We start from the raw sequence: 25348 nt of genomic DNA on the forward strand, positions 1-25348 counted from the left end.
TCTACTACTATCTAATTTCTGTAATCTTGTAGGGGTCCATAAAACTCTATGTAATAAAAACATCCATGTTTGACTCATAGATGCTGACCTTGTAGTATGTATTCTCCAGGACCAAAATTTTTGCCATTGAGATGCAGAAATTGTCTGTCCTATCTCAATACTCCAAATGTCCCTAAGTCCTGTTCTCTTTTTTTTGTTTGAAAATTCATATATAATCTTATACCATTTTGCAGCTTGGTGTCCTAGAAAATCTGCTTGAAAACAAAGGATTGGCAAACTATATTGATTATTAAGATTCTTCCATTCAGGGAACCCTTCCTGAATAGCCTGCTTCAATTGCATCCATTTAAAATATTGTGTTTTTTCTAATCCAAATTTTTGTTGCAATTGTGAAAAACTAAGCAGTGATCCATTTATTATTACATCTTTTAAAGTACGTATACCTGCTATTATCCATTGTTTCCATACTATTTTAAATCCACCAATTTTGATCCTGGAGTTTACCCAAATAGATTGATTTAAAGATTTAGCCAATGGATTTGTTGATAAATTGCTTATAAATCTTAATGTTTTCCATGTATCTATTAGAATTCTATGATCTTTATAACTCCTGGGCATTGTTATACTAATGAAATGTTCTGGATGTAAAGGGAACATGAGGCGCCATTCTAAATATAACCAATCAGGTACATTTTCCATGAGATCTGGGAGGATCCAATACATACCCTGTCTTAAAATATAGGCTTGATGGTACCTATAGAAATTTGGAAAATTTACCCCTCCCTCCTTAATTGTTTTTTGTAATGATGCTAAAGCGATTCTGGGTCTTTTCCCAAACCAAACAAATTTTGTTAGTATACTGTTTAACTTTTTATAAAATGACCCCTGAAAAAATATTGGGATCATACTCATTTGATAACAAACCACAGGTAAAATCATCATTTTAATTGTTTGAACTCTTCCCCACCAAGAAAGATGTAAAGGATTCCATTGCTCGCACATTTCTGTTATTTTCTTTAATAAAAGTTTTTCATTCTCTTTTACTGTGTCATCAATTGTATTTTTTATAAGAATACCTAAATATTTTAGTCCTTCCTCTTTCCATTTAAATGAATATGAATCAAATAATCCTTTGGTACAATGGATATTAATTGGAAGAACTTCAGATTTTTCCCAATTGATTTTATATCCAGAAAACTTTCCAAACTTTTCTATTAAGTTAAGTAGATCTGGAATGGTGTCTTCTGGTTCTCTTAAATATAATAAAATATCATCTGCATACGCAGATAATTTAAATTCCCAATTAGAAAATGTGATTCCCTTTATTCCCTTAGTTTGATTTATTGCAATTAATAAGGGTTCCAGAACGATATCAAAAAGTAAGGGAGATAAAGGACAACCTTGTCTAACTCCCCTTAGCAAGTTAAATTTATCAGATAAGTTATTGTTTATATTTAATCTTGCTCCAGGGGAGCTATATAATGTTTGAATCATTTTAATAAAACCAGGTCCTACACCAAACCATTCTAGAGCTTGATACATAAACTTCCATTCTACTCTATCAAATGCTTTTTCTGCATCTAATGATATTAGAAAAGCTGGATCATTCAAATTTTTTGCTAAATTTAAAGAATGAAATGCTAATCTAGTGTTATGTGAAGAGTGTCTTTTAGCAACAAATCCTGTTTGATGTACATCAATGATAAAAGGAAGAGCTTTTGCTAGCCTTATAGCTAGCACTTTAGCAATTAATTTAGCATCTACATTCATCAAAGATATAGGCCTATAGTTTGTTATCAATGTCGGATCCCTGTTTGGTTTTGGCAAGACAATTATAACAGAATCAGCCATAGTTCCTGATATATTTCCATTATTCATTTGATATTGGTATAAATTTAATAGATAAGGTAATAAAGTATTTTGAAATGTTTTATAATATTCAACAGTATATCCATCTCCACCTGGAGCGGATCCAACTCTAAGAGCCTTCAATGCTGATTCTATTTCTTTTAAAGATATATGTTCTTCTAAGCTTCTTTTTATATGATCCAGAACATTTGGTCCAATAAATGAATTTAAAAACTCTAAACCATCTTGTTCTTTATTTTCATAAGTATTAGAAGTATATAAATCCTTATAAAAATCAAGAAATTGTTTTATAATTTCTTCAATGTTGGTGTGTGTATTGCCCTGCTTATCTTTAATTGCAATTATTTTAGTTTTTCTTTTTTTTGCTTTAATAAAATTTGCTAACAATCTTCCAGCCTTATTTGAATTTCCATAATACTGTACTTGTCTATAGAACATATCTTTTCTTACAAATTGAGAAGAAATCTCATTATATTTAACTTTTGTTTTTAATAATTTCTGTAATGTATCATGTTCCCATTTTATAATTAATTTATGTTCTAGTAATTTAATTTCTTGCTCCAATTCTATAAATTGTTTTTTAAGTTGTTTTTTCTTATATGCGGAATATGATATAATATTTCCTCTCATTGTTGCTTTATAAGCATCCCATAAAATTTCAATATTTATGTTGTCTGAATTATTAATTTGAAAAAATTCATCCATTTTTACTTTAATATCTTCTATAAAGTTCATGTCTGCAAGCAAAGCATTATCAAATCTCCAAATTGGTTTAGAAAAAACTGATATATCATCCTGCAGATCAACCCACACACCAGCATGATCTGAAATAATTATAGGATCAATAATTGCTTTTATCACTCTTTGTGCAATATTATTAGAAACAAATATATAATCAATTCTTGAAAAGGATTTATGGACCTGAGAACAAAAAGAATATTCCTGATCATTAAAATGAAGGATACGCCATATATCAACTAAATCACAAGATTGTATCAAATTGTCTAATCCTAATGATTTCATAATTTTACTTGGTTTTTTATCCAAAATAGGATCCATTACAGCATTGAAATCTCCAGCTACTATTAAATTAGAAGCAGCCAGTGGTAGTAATATCTGTTGAATATTTTTGAAAAACTCCATTTGATTTGAATTAGGAGCATATAAATTAAATAAATCCAGGGTTGTATTTCTCAGATTCATTTTAATATGTACCCATCTTCCTAGTGGATCAAATTTTATTAATTTGAAATCTGCTATGAATTTCTTATTTATGAGAATAGCTACTCCCGCTTTTTTACCAATAGCAGGTGCAAAAAAACATTTGGACACCCAACCCCCTATTAGTTTATTAGATTCAAGTCCTGTCAGATGGGTCTCTTGTATGAAATATATGTCAGCGTTTTGCTTATGAAGAAAATTCAGTATTCTCTTTCTTTTGATTGGATGGTTAAGACCATTGACATTAAGAGAATAAATTTTAAGAGCCATCTAAATTAATAAGTAATGTTTGAATTAGAACTCTATAATAAAAGTTTAGATCAGACATCCACACATGTTTAATATTTATTCCTTTTCTTATTATCAATTCCTTACTTATATCTAATTCCATTCCCCTTTTCCCATCCCCCTCCCATCCCTCCCCAATTAACAAAAGTTGTGTACACTTGGCCTCACGCATATCAAGATCAGCAATAACACACTCCAAGAAGACCTTAAAACTTTCAATATTCAATTTAAGTCATCTGAATATTAAAATTATATTAAAATGTAAGTAATAATTCATATATTTTAGTAATCATGAATTAACTAAATAAATTTCATATATATTTCTTAATATATCAAAATTTTTATATTCAATATTATTAAATCTTTAATATCTTTTTATTATTATATATATATTTCTTTTTTTTTTTCCCCTGTTAAATATAAATTGTTTATTGTAAAAACAAATAAATATATATTGTTTATCTTTACTTGCAGCTTTGTCTCTGGTTTTACAGCCTTTTTAATGTGTTTCTTTGCATCCAGTAGTGCAAGCCGATGGTTAGAGTCCAAGCAAAGATCTTTGATTTATGCCTCAATTGAATCTGCGACCAAAATTAGCTGCTTGGTTTTGGCAGAAACTGAAAGCATTAATGAAATCACAGACAGATATTGTTTATCTTTACTTATATTCTAAAACTTTAAAACGTTTCCCCCTTTTTTTTTTTTTCCCTGTTTTTTTTTTTTTTCATCTTTTACTTTATCATCGTGATATTATTAATACGGGAGTATAATGTTATGTGAAAAGTGATTCCACGTGCAAAGATTCCTCCCCCCTACGAGAGATCACCACGAAACCACACACCAGCTATTATGTATTTTTCTCTTTTTGTCTATCTCTCTTCCTCTCTCTTCTCTTTTTCCTTTTCTTTTCTTTACTGTCCTTATCTTCTTTCTTCTTTTTTCCCTTGAAGGAGAACAGTTTAAATAGGTCTTTACAAGTTTCCCTTTTCTTGTAGTTCAAGTTCTAATATCCTTTTCCTTCTTTTTCTTCTTGTATTTTATGGAGTAAGTTCATATTATGTTCCGGTGTATGTAGAAAAAATCCATTTCCTGTTTCCTTTTCGCACAGACTTTCGGGATTCTGAGTTTTTAAGTTTTAAAACTTTTGAGAGAGAGTAGAGGGAAAACAAATCCAACAAACCTTTTCTTATTTGCGGTGTGTAATTCCGCAGCAACCCCCCCCAGAAGAGAGAAATCCCACACGAAGAACCACTCCCCTCATTCATTTTTTTTCCCCCCCATATTTCATCATTCTATTTTATCAGAAATCAATTTGCAGAATAGTCTTTTAAATATAATTAAATATTTTTTATATTAAATCGTTCAATTTCCTGTCTATTTTCTTTCTTTTCATATCATATATTATAACATCTATTTTGTTAACTCTCTATTATATAAATTGTATTTAAGCCTTTTAATAAATTTCATTTGCATTTTAGAATGTTTATTACATTCTAGTTCTACTGTAAGAGAGACGTTAGAAAAGAATACATTTGAAGCTAATCTAAGTATTCTAAATCGTTGTATTTTAAAACACAGAAATCTTTTCCTTTAAAATAAAATAAAATAAAATCATTCATTTTTTTTTTTTGCTATATAATCAATATATGCTATATAATCAATATATGTTAATATAATTCAATTTTCATCATTTCTAATCAATATATTTAAAGACATATTAATCAAATTAGGATGACATAGGCACTTCTTGAGTTTGAATAAATCTTTCTAGTTTCTCTGCATCATCAAATGTTAAAGTTTTGTTTCCGATGGTAACCTTCATGTTTGCAGGATACATTAAACCAAATTTTGCTCCCAATTCTCTTAGCTTTGGTCTCAATTCCAACAGCTTTTTTCTTTTTATTGCTGTGTTTTTAGCGAAGTCAGGAACAAAATGGATGTAAACATCTTGATATTTAAGTCCTTTATTTTGTTTTGCTAGCTGAAGTATTTCTAAGACCTGTTGGTGGCGCAATAGTTTGAATATAAATGGCCTTGGCAGATGTTGATTTTCTCCTTTTTTCATAGGCACTCTATGTGCCCTTTCTACCTCTATGGGATAGTTTGTTTTTATCGGAAGTAGTTTGGGAAGCAGATTTTCAATAAAGGCTACCGGATTTTCCTTCTCTGCTCCTTCTGGTAATCCAATCAAACGGACATTACTTCTTCTTTCTCGGTTCGAATAATCTTCAATTTCTTTAGTAAGTAGATCTATTTTTTTCCTATCTGCTCGACTGCAGCATGCTTCTTCTTCTACAATCATCATTCTTTCTTCTAGGTTATTAGATTTTAATTCCAGGAGATCCATTTTTTTGTTTAATGTGGAAACTTCCTCCGATATATTCGTTACTTTTTTAGTTAAAATTGATAACATTTCTTTTATTTCTTTCAGTTCTTTTATTACTTCTACATCTGCCATCTTTAAGCCTGACTCCTGTTCCGGTTTTGCTCTCTTACTGCTTCCAGACATCGCAAAGTCATTCTTGTTTTGTTTTCCTGTTGCCATCCTTTTATCTTATCTTCTTTATTTAGTCTAAGCACTTTTTTTTTTATCCAATTTTAAATCTTTTTGACTTTTTCCGGACTTTCAAGGTCTTTTCTCTGGAGCTCACTTATTAGCCGACCTTCCTCATGCGCGTCCAAGCCACGCCCCCAGATATTAAACTTTAAATGTGAGGGCTGCAGAAAAAATAGAGTACTTGGAGAGCCGCAGAAAAAATAGTTAATGTCTTATTAAAGAAATGACAATTTTGCATAAGGTAAAACTCTTTATAGTTTATATATCTTTCCTTTTAACTGTTAAAGGAAAGTTTTATAAACTATAAAGAATTTTACCTCATGCAAAAGTGTCATTTCTTTAATAAGACATTAACTATTTTTTCTGCGGCCCTCCAAGTACCTACAAATCCAAAATGTGGCCCCACAAAGGGTTTGAGTTTGAGACTACTGGTCTAGTGAGATGCAGTTGACGCATAGTATAGATGGTTAGAGATTTGTGGTTCCATTGTGAGAGTGTCGTCTAAGATGCAACCGAGTACCTTGGTGGATTTTTCCATTGTGAGTAGTGCTTGTCTGATATTTTTTTTTTTTTTTTTTTTTTTAGTGTTTATAAAGAAAAGTGTTTTTTAAGGCTCTTAGAAGTCACATTTTCTTATTGTCCCTACAGACAGTGCTAGATGATTGGGTATACACAGATGGAGGCTGAGAATTGTGATATGATCTAATAAATATCCTATGCAGAGCTCTCTCACAGCTGACTTGATTTAAGTTATTTCAAACCGTTTTTCAGATATGTTAAAGGGAAGCAGCCGTCCAGGGAGGAGGTGGGACCGATGGATGACAGAAATAGGAATGGAGTGGTGAAGGAGGAGAAAGAAGTGGCGGAGAGACTAAACATGTTCTTTTCATCAGTATTTACAAAAGAGGACACGTCCAACATACCGGAACCTGAACAAATCTTCAAAGGAGACCAAGCAGAAAAATTAACATCCATGGAAGTAAGCCTCAAAGACTTTCACAGGAAGACAGAAAAACTAAAACCTGACAAATCACCCGGCTCAGATGGAATCCACCCTAGGGTAGAAACATAGAAGCATAGAAAATGACGGCAGAAAAGGGCCACGGCCCATCTAGTCTGCCCACTAATGACCCACTCCCCTAACTACCTCCATGAAGAGATCCCACATGCCAATCCCATCTTTTCTTAAAAGCTGGCACTCTGCTGGCCTCAATTACCTGTTGTGGAAGATTATTCCAGCGATCAACCACCCTTTCGGTGAAGAAATATTTTCTGGTGTCGCCACGAAATTTCCCACCCCTGATTTTCAACGGATGCCCTCTTGTTGCCGTGGGTCCTTTAAGAAAAAAGATCTTCTTCCACCTCGATACGGCCTGCAACATATTTAAACGTCTCGATCATGTCTCCCCTCTCTCTGCGTTCCTCGAGTGAGTATAGCTGCAACTGATCCAGCCGTTCCTCATACGGGAGATCCTTGAGATCCGAGACCATCCTGGTGGCCATTAGATGAACCGACTCAACTCTCCGCACATCTTTTTGATAATGCGGCCTCCAGAATTGTACACAGTATTCCAGATGGGGTCTCACCATGGATTTGTACAACGGCATTATGACCTCGGACTTACGGCTGACGAAACTTCTACGGATACAACCCATGATTTGTCTAGCCCTGGATGAAGCTTTCTCCACTTGATTGGCAGTCTTCATGTCTTCGCTAATGATCACCCCCAAGTCACCTTCTGCTACAGTCCTTGCTAGGATCTCACCATTTAGGGTGTAAGTCCTGCATGGGTTTTTGCCGCCAAGGTGCATGACCTTGCATTTTTTGGCATTGAAACTTAGTTGCCAAGTCTTTGACCAATGCTCCAGCAGGAGTAGGTCCTGTGTCATTCTGTCAGGCATTGAGCTTTTGTCGGGCACTGTGCTTTCATCTGTTGTGCTTTTGCCTACTATGTTGCATAGTTTGGCGTTATCAGCGAATCATGTAATTTTACCTTGAAGCCCCTCAGCCAAGTCTCTTACGATGTTAAATAGGATCGGGCCCAAGACCGAGCCCTGCGGCACTCCGCTGATCACCTCCGTCGTATCGGAGAGGGTACCGTTTACCACTACCCTCTGAAGTCTACCTCTAAGCCAGTCCCTAACCCATGCAGTTAATGTGTCACCCAGTCCCATCGAACCCATCTTGCTCAATAACCTGCGGTGTGGGACGCTATCAAACGCTTAGCTGAAGTCCCAAGTACACGACGTCCAGGGACTCCCCTATATCCAGCTTTCTTGTTACCCAGTCAAAGAGGCTGATCAGATTTGATTGGCAAGACTTTCCCTTTGTAAAACCATGTTGATGGGGATCTCACAGATTCTCGTTGTTCAGGATCATATCCAATTGGCGTTTGATTAGTGTTTCCATAAGTTTACTCACTATTGATGTGAGACTCACAGGTCTATAATTTGCAGCCTCTGTCCTGTATCCCTTTTTGTGGAGTGGAATGACGTTAGCCGTCTTCCAATCCAACGGGACTCTTCCTGTACTTAGGGAAAGATTGAAGAGCATGGATAACGGTTCTACCAGGACGTCACTCAACTCCCTGAGCACCCTTGGGTGTAGTTTGTCCGGTCCCATAGCTTTGTTCACCTTGAGTCTTGATAGCTCATCGTAGACACTGCTGGGCGTAAACTCGAAATTTTGAAACAGGTCTTCCAAGCTTTCCCTTGTCGGCAGCTGAGGGCCGGATCCCGGCGCCTCGCAAGTGAAGACCGAGCAGAAGTATTCATTTAAAAGTTTGGCTTTATCAGAATCCGATTCTACATAGTTCCCATCGAGTTTCCTAAGGCGTACTATCCCATCTATGTTTCTTTTTCTGTCACTAATGTACCTGAAGAAGGATTTATTGCCCTTCTTGATGTTCTTCGCAAGGTTCTCCTCCATTCGGAGTTTGGCCTCCCTGACTGCCGTTTTGACCACTTTTGACTTGGCCAGATAGTCTTCCTTGGATTCTTGCTTCCCTGATTGTTTGTAGAAGATAAACGCTCTTTTCTTCTTTTTTTATGAGGTCTGAGATCTCCGCAGAGAACCACTGTGGTCTATTATTTCTTCGCCGTTTACTTACTGATTTGACGTAGTGGTTGGTTGCTTCTTGTATGGTTGATTTCAGAGTTGACCACATTACCTCTACATTATCTGTTTCGGCTTGGTTTTGCAGCGCCCGATGGACGAAATCTCCCATGCTTTCGAAGTTTGTGCCCTTAAAGTTGAGGACCTTGGTTGATGTGCTTGACTTAGTGAAACCTTTCCTGAGGTTGAACCATATCATGTTGTGGTCACTGGAGGCCAAAGTATCGCCTACCGAGACCTCTGTGACACTTTCTCTGTTGGTGAGTATCAGGTCCAGTATCGCCCGATCCTAGTGGGCTCTAATACCATTTGTCTGAGTCTTGCTCCCTTTATAGAGGTTAATAGCTTCCTGCTGCCGCTGGTCATAGCGGAAAGTTTGTTCCAATCCACATCAGGCATATTGAAGTCTCCTAACAATACTGTGTCTCCACACAAAGTGATATTCTCAATGTCTTCAATAAATTCTATATCCATGTCCTCCTGTTGTCTTGGAGGTCTGCATACTACGCCAAGATACAGGCATTTGTCCTTCCCCCTAGCCAAATTCACCCAGAGGGATTCCCCGGTGTACTTGACATCTGCAATTTTGGTAACTTTGATATCCTCTTTAGTGTATAGTGCTACCCCTCCTCCCATTTTGCCCTCTCTGTCCCGCAGAAGTAAGTTGTATCCTGGTATAGCCATATCCCACCCATGGGAGTCCGTGAACCAAGTCTCGGATATCACCACCACATCTAGGTCAGCGTTCCTCATTTCCGTCTCTAATTCCAGAATCTTATTGCCCAAACTGTGGGCATTAACGTACATAGCCCTCCATACTTTGTTTGCTATGTCTCTGTGTAGATATTCCTGCTTGAGCTAATTGGACTCCTATAATACTGATTTCAATGTGTGGACTTACCTCTGACCCGGAAATGCAATGTGTACTTACCTCGGACTCAGAAATGGATTGGCAACTTACCTCACCAAGTTGGTTGCTTGCGCCAGCCCGTGAGTGGGTACCCTCCCCCAACTTACCTAGTTTAAAGCCCTACGAAGTAGGCGGGCTAGTTGGTGTCCAAAGACGTTCTTTCCCCTTCTGGTTAGGTGAAGTCCATCTGGTCCCTCTAGTCCTTGCAGCGCCTCTCCATGGTTCAGGAATCCGAAGTTCATCTCCCTGCACCATCCGTGCCGCCAGTCATACGTCCTCTGGATACGATCCTCCCTGGCTCTCCCCTTGCCCCTCACTGGGAGGATCGAGGAGAAGACCACCTGCGCTTCCATCCTCCTCAGCTTCTCACCCAGGGCTCCAAAGTCTTCAGATATGTTCTCCGTGGTGTTCCTGGCAGTGTCGTTCGTTCCGACGTGGATGAGAAGCATGGGGAAGTGGTCATGGGGCTTGATAAGTCTGTCTAGGCAGGCGGTTACATCTCGGATCCTGGCTCCTGGCAGACAGCAAACCTCTCTTGATTGCATATCCAGTCTTCAAATTGGTCCCTCGGTGCCCCTCAGCAGGGAATCCCCAATGACTAACACTCTGCGCTGCTTTGGGGGGAGCTGATCTATTGTCTCCGGAACAGGAATCGTCTGGTGAACAACTTCCTGAACCTCATTGGCAGGTTCTTCCTGTAACAGCCAGAATCTGTTCCTCAAGGTGATTAGTGGGGGTCGATGTTAAACTGCCCTGTGTACGAGAAAAAGAGACAAGAAGAGGAAGGGGAAGGTCTTCTATGTTTGTCAGTAGAGGAAGTCACCAGCTTCCAGGAGTCAGCGTCTCCAGCCTCTTCTTGTACCCCAATCGTTGGTTTCAGGGTTGCAGGTTCGGATGGTTTGGGCGTCCTGAAGATGGTCTTTTCTGGCTCCTTCTCGGTGATCTGGGACAACTCCTGGATGACTCCGTCGATGAAGGCCTCGTCCTCTCGGATGCTTCTCAAGCGCTTTACCTGCTCTCTCAGGCTCCTCAGCTCCTGCAAGATGTCTCCGTCTAGCTGACCCAGCTCTTCTGTCTGAAGGAGGAGATAGCGGCACTACTACAGCAAGTCTGTAGTCTATCCCTAAAAACAAACGTGATTCCGGAGGATTGGAAGATAGCCAATGTTACACCCATTTTTAAAAAGGGATCAAGAGGTGGCCCGGGGAACTACAGACTGTTAAGTCTGACCTTGGTTCCGGGGAAAATGGCGGAAGTGCTGATAAAAGAAAGCATTGAGGAGCATCTAGAAAGGAATAAACTTATGGTAACAAGCCAACATGGCTTCTGCAAGGAAAGATCGTGCCTGCCGAACTTATTGCACTTCTTCGAAGAAATTAACAAACGGATGGACAAAGAAGAGTATTACAACCAGAACAAAAGAAATTATCATCCCGTTGTTTCGGGCGATGGTGCACCCACATCTAGAGTACTGCGTCCAATATTGGTCGCCATACCTAAAGAAGGATATGGCGATACTCAAGAGGGTTCAGAAGAGAGCAACATGTTTGATAAAAGGTATGGAAAACCTTTCATACCTTGGAAGATTGGAGAAACTGGGGCTCTTTTCCCTGGAGAAGCGGAGACTTAGAGGGGATATGATAGAGACTTACAAAATCATGAAGGGCATAGAGAAAGTGGGGAGGGACAGATTCTTCAAGCTTTCGAAAACTACAAGAACGAGAGGGCATTCGGAAAAATTAAAAGGGGACAGATTCAGAACCAATGCTAGGAAGTTCTTCTTCACCCAATGGGTAGTGGACACCTGGAATGCGCTTCCAGATGGCGTGATAAGACAGGGTACGGTATTTGAGTTCAAGAAGGGATTGGACAATTTCCTGAAGGAAAAGGGGATAGAAGGGTATAGATGGAGGGTTACTAACAGGTCCTGGACCTGATGGGCTGCCGCGCGAGCGGACTGCTGGGCATGATGGACCCCTGGTCTGACCCAGCAGAGGCACTTCTTATGTTCTTAACACTTATCTGTAGTTGACATGCTTGTGATAAACTGTTCAGCTTAAATAGCGTGCATATTGAAACTCCTTCATGGCCTTTGAAATGACTCCCTGCGTGTCCAGTAGTATCTTGTGTCCAAATTAATGTGCAAAAACCCTATTGTCCCAAAATCCTTCGTCCTTCAAAAACATTAACAATGTCATCCTCTAGAATGATTAACATAGTTCAAGCATAGATGCTTCTCAACTCCGGCTGAGTTTCCCTTTGGCTTCGTCAGGAGGAGAGTAGTTAAATCTTCCTCATGCTGCACAAAGCACAACACAACTCAGAAGGACACTGCTAATAAAATTAAAAATAAAACCACAAACAAAATACTATCTTTTAATTCAGGAATTTCAATGAATATACAATGAATTTATAAACCGGAAATCTCCAAACACAAAGGCTAGTGACATGAGGGGCATTCAATAATTTCTCTACCTAAGTATGAAAGAAAGTAGCAAGTTTGTGCATGTTGTGATATGTCTCAAGGTTACTCATTCTCAGTTGTGGCTCAGTTTGAGTCTAATATTCCAAGAGACAGGATGTCAGTAGAGTCCTCATGTGAATCAAGTAAGAAACTGCTAGATTTGGAGCAGTGAAAATTTCTCACAAAAGAGAAAAAGCCAAAGGAGATCCATGAATGCATGACTATAGGTTATGGTAAGTCTGCCCCATCATCCTACAAAGTAAAATTCCGGAACAAGCAGTTTAAGTGGGGTAGACAGTCCATTGAAGATGACCCCTCACAACGGAAGGTCTGACAGATGAATTAAGGTTTTCCAAATAGCTGAAGAAATGTACATCTCGGCAGGTACAGTTTGGAAAATAATTCATGAAAAGATGAGCATGTTCAAGGTAGTGCAATATGGGTTCCAAGTTCGAAGAATGCTGACACCATGTCAGAAGGCCACAAGGCTCCAGTGCTGTCTGGAGACCAAGTGAATTTTTTCCATCGTTGGTGACTGGAGATGAAATTTGGGTCTATCACAGAGATCCTGAGTCCAAAATAGAATCGATGCAGTGGAAGCACTAGTCATCCCCTACCCCAATAAAGCTCAAGACAGAAATATCTGCAGGCAAAGTCATGGCAACTGTCTTTTCGGATGATGGACTTTTGCTTCTGGAGTTCATGCCACACAATACAGTCATAACCAGGGAGAGTTACGCTAACACAATAATATCTTTGTGGAAGTCAATCAAGGAGAAAATATGAGGAAGACTTTCAGTAGGCATGTTGCTTCTTCACCTCAGTTACAGGCTGCCATCCAAGAATGTGGGTTTCAGCAATTGAACCATATACCCTACAGTCCTGACCTAGCTTTCTTGGATTATTTCTTGTTCCAGTTTTGAAGAAATCTCTCAGTGAACAGCGGTTTTCAAATGATGAAGACATCAAGGAAGCTATGATGTCCTGGTTTGAAGATCAGACAAAAGAATTATTTTCAGAGGGGTTTAAATCATTGCAGGTAAAGGGGGTCTATATTAGAGGTCTGCACGGGAACGGGGATCGCGGGGATCCCGCGGGTCCCACGGGACTCCCACGGGGACGCCCCCTGGCCCACGGGACTCCCACGGGGATGCCCCCCTGACCCACGGGACTCCCACGGGGACGCCCCCTTGCCCACGGGATTCCCACGGGGATGAAAACAACCTACCTAAATTCTGGCGATGCAAGTCTGGCGATGCAAGTCTGGCGTCGGGTCGGGAAATAGCCATGTTGAGCAGTGAGCTCAGCACGTACACAGATGAAAGCCTTGCTTGCTGATTGGTCCGGCGGCCCCGCCCCACCGTGCCGCCGGACCAATCAGCAAGCAAGGCTTTCATCTGTGTACGTGCTGAGCTCACTGCTCAACATGGCTATTTCCCGACGCGGGCATTAGGCTGTTTTTTGTCATTTCGGGTGGGGGATGGCAGCGGCAGCAGCAGCCTGAAAAAGAAATCATCCTGGCCGGGTTCGGTGTCATGCTCCGGAGCTTCTACAGCCTTCCTATCTCCCTCTCCCTTCTACCTGCGGCTCTCTTCGGCAACTCAGCAGCAAGGATCGACACAAGCTTCTGGCGTCGGGGCCTACCCTCTGCGAGTCCCGCTTGTTTCAACTTCCTTTTTCCACAAAGGTGGGACTCGTAGAGGGAAGGCCTCGATGTCGGCAGCTTGTCTTGATCACCGCTGCTGACGAGTTGCTTAAGAGAGCCGCGGAGCAGGGGGGTGTTGCCAGGTGCAGGTAGAAGGGAGAGGGCCAGATGCAGGACTCATGGGTGAGGGAGGAGAAGAGAGAGAGAAAGAGAGAGGGGAGGGAAACAAAAGGAAATCTTTCATACTGGGCTGGGCCGGAGTGGAGGGAGGGTGGAAAGATTCTAGCTACAGGGTGCAGTAACAAAGGAAAAGGGGGGAAAGCTGAAAATGGAGATAGTGACACAAAGAAGAGAAAGGGTAAGCAGGACCTTCTGAATAAGGATAGAGATACAGAGGGGACATGAAGAGGAGGTGAAATAGAGACATAGAAGTAATGCTGAAAAAGTGTGTGTGGGGGTGGGGGAGATAAAGACATTGAAAGGGCAAATGGTGAATATGGGGTAAAGACAAGGACAGAGACAAATGAAGATTCTGAAAAAGTGGTGAGATACGGATATAGGTGAGATGGACACAAAGAAGGGTGATGCTGGAAAATAGGTGGAATGGTAATTCTGACAGACACAGAAGGGAAATGCTGGATCAAGGAGAGATGGGGCTCAGGCTGGATGGAATGAGGAGAAATGCCTTGTTGGCCCGGAACTTCCTCTCCTACGTCAGAATTGACGTCAGGGAGCGGAATGCTGGTCAGCGCGACGCTTCTGCAGGGAAAGCTTGGGACAGCGGTGGCTTGGGGACTATTCCCCGATGGCGGTGGCAGCAAACCGAGTGGCTTGGGGGAGGGCACGGAGAAAGAAAGAAAGGGGGCAGACAGAGAGACAGAAAGAAGGGGGAACAGGGAGACAGAAAGAAAAAGTTGGGGGAGAGAATGAGGTCTGGAGGAGAGGAAACATACAGGAGGCTGAAAGAAAGGAAGAAAGATTGGATGCACAGTCAGAAGAAGAAAGTGCAACCAGAGACTCATGAAATCACCAAACAGCAAAGATAGGAAAAATGATTTTATTTTCAATTTAGTGATCAAAATGTGTCTGTTTTGAGAATTTATATCTGCTGTCTATATTTTGCACTATGGCTCCCTTTTACTAAACCGCAATATTGTTTTTTAGCGCAGGGAGCCTATGAGCATTGAGAGCAGCGCGAGGCATTCAGCGTAACTCCCTGTGCTAAAACCTACTATTGTGGTTTAGTAAAAAGGGAGGGGGTGTATTTGTCTATTTTTGTATTTTGTTACCGAGGTGACATTGCATAGAGTCATCTGCCTTGGGAAATGTATATGGCAGATATCTTTGTTTTGTGTTCAAAAGAAAAGGAAATGCATTTCTGGTTTTATTTCTACAGTGTTGAAGTACTTGTTGGCCCTTGCTGTGACTGGTGGGGATCCCCAAGCACCGCCAGCAGAGGACCTCCTCTAGAGATGGTCAGAACTCCCCTCCACCAAGCGCAGCAGTTGCTGGCAGCATCTATGAGCCACTGAGGTGCCAGCATCTGTGACTCAGGGACGCTACTGCTGCCTGCCAAGCTTGGCAAAAGGGACCCCAGGCCAACTGCAAAGGAAGTCCTCAGCTGACAGTTTGTGGGTTCTCATCAGCTGAGTATTTATATTTTATATTTACATTAGAGGTTCTGGTAGAAACCCATTTACAAAGTATGTATTCTTCCCAATTAATATTTCCAAATTAATAGTCTCTTTGCTTATTTGTAAATGGGTCTCTACCAGAGCCTTTAATTCAGTAGCATAATTAAATAAAATAACTATTTCTGAAGTTTATAGGGAAGGATGGTGACGGAGGGGATTCCTCGCGGGGACGGGTGGGGACGGAGGGGATTCCTCGCGGGGACGGGTGGGGACGGAGGGGATTCCTCGCGGGGACGGGTGGGGACGGAGGGATTCCTCACGGGGACGGGTGGGGACGGAGGGATTCCTCACGGGGACGGGTGGGGATGGGTGGGATTTTGGCGGGGACGGGTGGGGACGGGTGGGATTTCTGTCCCCGCGCAACTCTCTAGTCTATATTGAAAAATAAAACAAATTTTATGAAAACTCTTCTTTCCTACTGAAGTAGATAAATTATTGAACACACCTCATATATACTTGTTTTGATCCTTACTCTTTATCTGTTGAAACTGTAAGTAGTAATTCTAGTAGATGTGGAAACATTTTCAAAACTCTAGTTCTGAGTTTATGAATTTGATTCTTTTTGTCTACCAAATCTTTGTGCCACTAGTTTCTTAAAATTAATTATAATGGGCTTTTTGTGAACCCATTAGAATCATTGTTTGTGCAGGCTTGAACTAGGGACATATGCCTTCTCAAGTAAAGCAAGTATCTTTCTGGTCATGCAAATTATCACTTCATATCATTGTTAGCCATTTTTAGCAAGAAGTGAAAAAATATTTTTGTTTCAATTTATAAAGATTTAATACTGAGTCCAGTATACGTAATATCATTTGGTTTTCATCCTGTACATTGTACAGAGACATTGTTAATCTTCATCCTTAAATGTGTTTCATCAGAACTTTCACAGAGAGGAAATTCTCTAACAATGGGTACAAGTGGAATACTCCGGAGCACTCCAGGGAGTATTTTTTTTTTTTTGCAGAAAGGAGATAATGGTGAATATGTGGAATAGCCTCACATGGCAGTATTGAGACAAGGACAATATCTGAATTCCAAAAAGACTGGAAAAAATGCAAAGAATCTTTGATGGCAAGAAAGGGCAGTTTGGATAGGTAGATTAGATAGTACAAGTGGTATTAATCAGTGTTTCTGTGACTGAACAAAGATCTGGGCTTTCTAATTTCTGAGCCATAAAATCCTACTGCCTGTCTCTTCCTGATCACCTATCAACCTTAACCATGAATTCTCACCTTAGCTGCATTGGAACTGTCTGTGTCCTGTTAACTGTAGTCTTCAATTTCTCAAGGATATTTTGAAATTGCCTTCATCTTTTATCTGCATTCTTGGTCATCACTGAAGTATTGAACAACAATCTCTTGTTTTTGTTTCTTTTATAGTTGATAAATGGAAGAAGTCACATGTCATCACTGAGGTATTGAACAACAATCTCTTGTTTTTGTTTCTTTTATAGTTGATAAATGGAAGAAGTCACATGATGTGCCTTTTCTGGGTATCCCAAACTGTGTTGGCTTTGGGTTACATGAAGATATATACAGGTACAGAAGTACAGCTGAGTTAGTAAGCAAAGAAGAGGATGTTGGTTGCAGCAGATCATTTCCTGAAAATAAATTAGAACAAAGAGATTTGCATCTTTCTAAACATGCATGTAATCGTTATCATTTTGCTTATTGTTGACATTAGCAATGGAGAATAGTTAAATTACAGTACAGAGCATTTGCAACTAGAAAATGACATGGGGACAAAGTTTGTCCCTGCGGACTCTGACCCCATCCATGCAAGCCTCTAATAGTTATGATTTTATGTTTGTCTTTTTTATTAAAGTATACGAATAAAAAGGAACTGTATTCTGTACATACAGCTATCATTTATAAATCACAAATAGAAAACAATAATAAGACTAAGGATCAATAATGTCTTTCCAGTCTTCCCTCTCTATCCGATATAGGAGCAGATTCTCAAAACTTACCATACCTTTAATGATGGTCGCTAAACCGGCTCAAGTCAGTTTAGCATGGCGGTATTTTACTGGCCAATTTTTCTATATGGCTCACCATGGTCTTTTCTGAGCTTCCTGGCAGCCACTGACTCTACCATGGAAATGTATTATAAGGAGGTCATGAATATTAAAGCGGTAGTAAAATGAGCTCATCAATATTTAAATGAACACTCCGGACGATTCTCTATCATCGCTGCGTGATTCTCCAAGTGTGGTGCCAGCTTTTGATGACCCAAAATTACCAGCTTCTCCAGGGGTGCCGGTTCTGTGCAAAGCGCATCTCAGGCGTGTATGCCTGGCTGTGACTCATATTAAATTTTTTTTTTTAAATACGCCATTGACATAAAATATAGTAGTTTTCAACCAAAAATTACCAGCTGGTCCAGGGGTGCTGTCATCATTACATTTTTTTTTAAAAGTTTACCATTCACATAAATTATATTAGTGTTTATGGGAAAAGATCTCAAAAGCACGCTTCTCGAGTGCATGTATTAAAAGCATGTCTTATCCACGTGTGTTGAAAGCTGACACACCTTCACTCCCCTTCCATCCTGTAGCACTGACACGCCTATGATTAATATAGCAACATAGCTTTTACTGGTTGTTTTCTGCCCCTCATATCTGCCCATGCCATCAGTGTGTGCCTACGGCGTAGCTTAGCCCAGCACATGCACACATTTATTCCTCTTTACGTAGTCTATTCTGCACATGTGATGATCGCTATCACCAGTGACTCATCTCATGTAAACTCAGTCACTCTCCATGAACCTCATTTGCATGCATGGTTTATTGAGAATTTCTCATCTTATTGAAATCGTTACATTTACGACCATGACAGTGGCCATTCAGATTTTTCTAGCAATATTAGAGAATCTTCCTCTTAGTCACCAGAAAGGATCTGAGCTGTTTAGCCCTTACCAGCAGAGCCATAGGAACACAAATAATCTAATTGTAATGAGCAACTGAAATAAATTCCCTGCCACCCCCCCTACTCTTCCAACCCCAACAGTATCTCTGAATTCTGAGAAACACATTGCAATAAATATTATATCTTGTCCATCCTGTTAAAGTGTCTAGGGGGACAAAATACAAGTTGCCCTGTATGACCTAGTGGAGAAGAAATGTGTTATATGAAGCACCTAGCTGATACCAGCACTCCGTATATGCTTTATTATCCCAGGACAAGCAGGCAGATACTCTCACATATGGGTGACGTCATCGACGGAGCACGGATGCGGATGCCTCACAAGCAGACTTGCTTGAAGAAACTCGAAGTTTCGAGTCGCCCGCACCGCGCATGCGCGAGTGCCTTCCCGCCCAGCACAGGGCGCATCTCTTCAGTTCTCAGTTTTCCGCAGAGCCGAGAAGTCCGTCTTTGACTCTGCATTTAACTTCGTTCACTTTTTCTCAACCGCGGTTTCTGTTTTTTCCTTCACGAATCACTGTTTTATTTTATTTCTTTTATTTTAGTTTAAAAAAAAAATTTTTCTTCTTCCGTTCGTTTTCCGGGACGGGTCTCTCGGCCGCAACCCGAGGGCTTCGACTTTGCAGCGGCTATTTTTCCATCTATGTCCCGGCCTGCTACAGACTTTAAGAGGTGTAGCAAGTGTCAGCGCGGGATCTCTCTCACGGACGCTGACTCAAGTGCCTTGGGCCGAAACCTCATCCTAGGTCGTGCCTGCCTTGCCAAACACTTCAGCCTCGTGCTTTCAAGCGTCGTTGCATTCTGGTGGACAAGCTTTTCGAGATGGAGTCTCCTACTGATCCCTCGACTTCAAAAGCGTCTTCGGCCTCAACTTCCATCGAGGCTCCTTCGGTGCCTACTGCTTCCACCTTGAGCCTCATCAGACCTTCATCGTTTGCAGTGGCTCTTGCTTCGACGTCATGTGCTGTATCTTCTCCTGTTTCCTCAGGTCAGATAGCTCAGCAGTCGGTTCCACCAGTGGTGATTAAAGTGTCCAAGACTTCTAAGTCGAAACACACTCACACTACCTCAAAGGAACCTCCAGCCAAAGCAGGTGGTCCGGTTTCAGACATGGATCCATCCTTGCTGGCTTCTTTTCAGACCATGTTAAAGAAGCAGTTTATTCAGTTACTTACTAACATGGGACCTAAACTGCTTCCTCTTATCTAGCCTGGGCATTCAGCAAACTCCCGTGAGATCGAACCGCTTCCTATGCCCCAGTCTTAGCTTCCACATTCTTTGCAGGGAGCAGAGTCTCTGCGAGTGCCTGGTCTGCCATCCAAGCACGAAAAGCAAGAAGCAGATTCTTTGCGAGTAAATTGACGAGAATCCTCACACTCTAAACAAGGACAGAGTCTTTGAGAGTTCATAGATGTTCCTCCACCAAGCCTCTGGAGCTTCGATCTATAGCCTCTAGCCCTATTCATACATCGGCATCGGCTGCTTACGTCTTCGAGGCGAAATCTCCTCGATCCTCGAGATCTGGTTCCAGACACAGTTCTCACCACCATTCAATGCCTTCATCGAGGCATCCTTCCAGGCATCGTTCTTCTTCTCAGATAGACCATCTTCCTCAAAGCCTCGATCTACTCCAACCTCAACCAGACCACCGACTCCTCATTCGAGGTCTCCGATGCCGGATCTCAAGGATGTTCCGGTCTCGATTGCCTCATCCAAGTCACCAGGTTCCTTTGATGCCTTTTTCCATGTCGAAGCTTCTTCTTCGACACAAGCTGCCTAGACGTCCTCGAGTCCTTCTCGAGGCAAAGCATTGGCAGATCAGCTATCTTTCTCGTCTTTCCTGCGACAGATGGCTGTAGACTTGGATGTTCAATTGGATACTGGCTCCAAATATTCTAAGGAGTATCTAGAAGTCATGCATCTTCCTCAACCTCTTGAAGAGTGTCTTAAGCTTCCACTTCATATGCTTTTGAATCAGACTTTTGCTCGATGAATGGAGACACCTTTTTCCATACCAGCAGTTCCAGGAAAATTGGACTCTAGGTATAAAACTGTGCATCGCAAAGGGTTTGACAATTCACAGTTCTCATCATTCCGTGCTTGTTGAATCCTCCTTGAAGAGATCCCATCTTTCCAAGGTCTATGCCAAAGTTCCTCCTGGAAAGGAGGGGAAAACTATGGACAAATTTGGACGTCGCATCTACCAGAATGCTATGATGTCCTCTAAAGTCCTCGGTTATAATTTTTATTTCATTACTTATTTTGAATTTCTTCTTTCTCTTCTACCAAAGTTTTTGGCTTATTTGGATAACCAAATGCATTTTAAGTTTCAAGAACTCATTGCTTCTTTCTCTCAATTATGTCTCCATCTCCTCCAATCATCTTATGATGCCTTCGAGTTATCTGCCCGAGCGGCTGTTTGCTCTGTAGCTATGCATTGTCTTGCCTGGCTTCGTACCATTGATATGGACTCTAACCTTCAAGACCGCTTAGCTAACCTTCCTTGTCAGGGCAACGACCTCTTTGATGAATCCATCGAGGCAACCACCAAGAAATTATCTGACCATGAAAAATCATTTGCTTCAATAGTCAGACCTAAACCAAAGCCAGTTCCTGCCAAGCCTGCACGCCCTGCTGTTATCTATCAAAGGCATTTTGCTCCAAAGCCGGCTCCTTATACTCGCCCTCCTCTGAAAAAACAGCAACCTCACCCTCCTCTGAAAAAATAGCAACCTCAGAAGCAACAGAAATCCCAACCTTCTGCTGCACCTAGGGCTTCTCAGCCTTTTTGACTGTTTACAACAGAGCATAACCTCCACTGTTCTGTCTCTGTCTCTTTTTCCCCCTATAGGAGGTCGTCTCCATCATTTTTACAACCGATGGGCGTTAATTACATCCGACCTCTGGGTGCTTACCATTATCATGGAAGGATACTCTCTTCATTTCACTCAGGTTCCACCAGAGCTTCCTCCAAGAGAGTATCCTTCCAATCCATCTCAGACTGCCCTTCTTCTTCAGGAAGCTCAAGCTCTGCTTCATCTCCATGCCATCGAACCAGTTCCCTTGGAACAGCAGAACATGGGTTTTTACTCCTGTTACTTCCTTGTTCCAAAGAAGACGGGCGATCTGGGACCCATTCTGGATCTCAGGGCTCTCAACAAATTTCTAGTCAAAGAAAAGTTTTGAATGTTGTCCCTGGCATCCCTTTATCTCCTTCTCGAGCAGAACGACTGGTTATGCTCTCTGGATCTCAAGGAGGCCTACACTCATATTCCCATTTATCTGGCCTGCCGTCAATACCTCAGATTTCGGGTGGGGAATCTGCACTATCAATACAGAGTACTACCCTTCGGCCTGGCCTCGTCTCCCAGAGTGTTCACCAAGTGCCTGGTAGTGGTAGCAGCAGCTCTAAGAAATCATGGTCTTCAGGTATTTCCTTACCTCGACGACTGGCTCATCAAAGATTCCACATCTCAAGGGGTTATTGTAGCGACCCAACGGACTACCTGATTCCTACAAAGTTTGGGATTCGAAATCAACTTTCCCAAATCTCAACTTCAGCCCTCAAAGAATCTACAATTCATTGGAGCTGTTCTGGACACTGTCCAACTCAGAGCATTCCTTCCACAACAACGTCTGGAAGCTCTTCTTCAACTCTGTCACGCAGTGTCTTCCCGCTCTTCCATCTCAGCGAGACACATGATGGTACTTCTGAGTCACATGGCCTCCACAGTACACGTGACTCCTTTTGCCAGGCTTCACCTCAGAATTCCTCAGTGGACACTAGCATCTCAATGGACGCAAGTTTGCAACCCTCCTTTTCGACACATTTCAGTCACTCCTTCCTTGAAGAAGTCTCTCCATTAGTGGATGCTCTCTTCCAATCTTTCCAGAGGCTTGCTTTTTCAAACTCCCCCTTATCAGAAGGTCCTCACGACAGACTCTTCGACCTATGCTTGGGGCGCTCATCTCGATGGTCTCCGTACTCCCGGCCTCTGGACCAGTATGGATCATCAGTGTCATATCAATCAGTTGGAACTCAGAGTGATCCTCAAAGCTCTCTATGCTTTTCAACATCTACTTCACGACACAGTAGTCCTCGTTCGAACGGACAACCAAGTCGCCATGTATTATGTCAACAAACAAGGAGGGACAGGGTCTGCCTCCCTTTGTCAAGAAGCTCTGAAGGTTTAGGACTGGGCAATCCACCACAACACTTTCCTCAAAGCTGTCTACATTCAAGGGGCAAAGAATTACTTGGCAGACAACTTGAGTCGTCTACTGCAACCTCACGAATGGACTCTCAATTCCTCGCCTCTTCATCACATTTTTTCACAGTGGGGAACGCCACAGATAGACCTATTTGCAGCTCCTCACAACTACAAACTGCCTCAGTTCTGCTCCAGTATATATTCTCCTCACCGCCTCGAGGCAGATGCTTTTCTCCTGGAATGGATGAATCTTTCCTCTACGCATTTCCTCCATTCCCTCTCATTCTCAAGACTCTGGTCAAGTTGAAGAACGATCATGCCACCATGATTCTAATCGCTCCTCGGTGGCCGAGACAACCCTGGTACTCCCTTCTACTTCAACTCAGCAGCAGGGAGCCATACCTTCTACCAGTTTTTCCTTCTCTGCTTACAGAGTCAAGGATCTCTGCTTCATCCCAACCTGCAGTATCTACACCTGACAGCCTGGTACCTCTCAACATAACCCCTCTTCAGTTTTCTCAATCTGTAAGAGACGTTTTAGAAACTTCTAGAAAGCTTACAACTAGACAATGCTATCACCAAAAATGGACTAGATTTTCTACATGGTGTTTTTCTCATCATAAGGAGCCTCAGCATTCCTCCTTATCGTCTGTTTTGGACTATCTTTTGCACTTATCCAATTCTGGCCTTAAGTCTGCATCTATACGAGTCCATCTCAGTGCAATTGCGGCTTTCCATCAGCCTATTGAAGGGAAACCCCTCTCTGCTCATCCAGTGGTTTCCAGATTCATGAAAGGACTTTTCAATATCAAACCTCCTCCCAAACTGCCTCCTGTGGTATGGGATCTCAATGTTGTCCTTACTCAACTCATGAAGCCTCCATTTGAACCAATTGATAAGGCTCATCTGAAGTATCTCACTTGGAAAGTGGTGTTTCTCATTGCCCTCACTTCAGCTCGACGAGTCAGTGAGCTGCAAGCTTTAGTTACTCACCCACCATTCACGGTGTTCCATCATGACAAAGTTGTTCTTCGTACTCATCCGAAATTCCTACCTAAAGTGGTCTCAGAATTTCATCTCAACCAATCCATCGTACTTCCAGTGTTTTTTCCAAAGCCTCATTCTCACCCTGGAGAATCATCTCTTCATACTCTGGACTGTAAACGTGCTTTGGCCTTCTTCTTGGAATGCACCAAACCACACAGAATTGCTCCTCAACTTTTTGTTTCCTTCGATCCAAATAAGTTGGGACATCCTATTTCTAAACATACCATCTCCAACTGGATGGCGGCTTGTATCTCTTTCTGCTATGCCCAGGCTGGATTACCCCTTCACAGTAAAGTCACAGCCCATAAAGTCAGAGCAATGGCAGCTTCAGTAGCTTTCCTCAGATCTACACCTATTGAGGAAATTTGTAGAGCTGCTACTTGGTCCTCGGTTCATACCTTCACTTCTCACTATTGTCTGGATACTTTCTCCAGACTGGATGGACAGTTTGGCCAAACAGTATTACAAAATTTATTCTCCTAAGTTGCCAACACTCCCACCATCCCATTCTGGTTAGCTTGGAGGTCACCCATATGTGAGAATACCTGCCTGCTTGTCCTGGGATAACCAAACTCCACAGAGAGAGAAAGAAAAAAGACCAGAGGTGAAGAGGACCGGAAGGGGTATCAGACAGCCCGACACTCAGCCAAAGAGTGCTGGGAGCGAATCCTCATTTAACCCCACGGAACCTCCACCCCCTCGTATTGTGTACTGTATTTTTTTCAATTATTAATGCTTTATACTTGGCTACATAGCTCATAGGTTTACTGTTTGTATGGCCGTTAAAGTTGCTTGTATTGCATGTCAATTCAATATAACTTAGCTTTCATTTTCAGCAAAATCCTTCCCCCGAACGCCAACGCGTTTCGATAACCTTTGTCAAGGCGACATGGGGAGCTGAAAAATAAAAGGACAGACCATTACACTACAAAAAGGGAGACCTCTACAAATCGTATTTAGAACCCCCCCAACTCAATCCACAAAACACTCACAATTAGGTTACTTACATTTAAGTTAAAGCAATAGCTGTATACCACCAACCGGCTGCAAACGCACGCCGAGGCAGACTCACTCTGGGATTTAAATACCACCCACCTGGACCGCTTATCCGGGTAACACCCTCTTGCCTAAACCTTCTTAAAGGGGCCCCTACATAATAACCTGAAAACAGACTAAAGGTCAGCCTGAGCTAACCAATCGGACGCTTCATTTAACCCCTTAGGGGACATAGAATCTAATACAAACATCCAACGGAGCTCACACCGATTGAGCCTCCGGGCAGTGTTCCCTCCCTCCCACCCCACTGCAACTTGGTCCAACACCCTCCATTTGAGGTCATTCAACGTATGACCATGCCTGACCCAATGGCGAACCAACGGAGATGATTCTGCATGGGTATGTAC

General features: G+C 41.6%; 1 protein-coding gene across 9 annotated transcripts in view; it reads left to right on the forward strand.

Moving 5' to 3' along the window:
* Positions 1-25348, forward strand: part of VRK3 (VRK serine/threonine kinase 3) — a 255863-nt gene that overhangs the window by 118875 nt on the left and 111640 nt on the right. For all 9 annotated transcript variants that reach the window (XR_004539198.1, XM_033941762.1, XM_033941768.1 and 6 more), the window contains exon 8: positions 17217-17301. Coding sequence is in view for 8 of the 9 variants with exons in the window: in XM_033941762.1 (XP_033797653.1) it covers positions 17217-17301 (85 nt within the window). In the remaining variant the exon portion in view is untranslated. The remainder of the gene's footprint in view (positions 1-17216; positions 17302-25348) is intronic.

Source organism: Geotrypetes seraphini, chromosome 4, assembly GCF_902459505.1.
Source record: "Geotrypetes seraphini chromosome 4, aGeoSer1.1, whole genome shotgun sequence".
Classification (NCBI taxonomy): domain Eukaryota; kingdom Metazoa; phylum Chordata; class Amphibia; order Gymnophiona; family Dermophiidae; genus Geotrypetes; species Geotrypetes seraphini.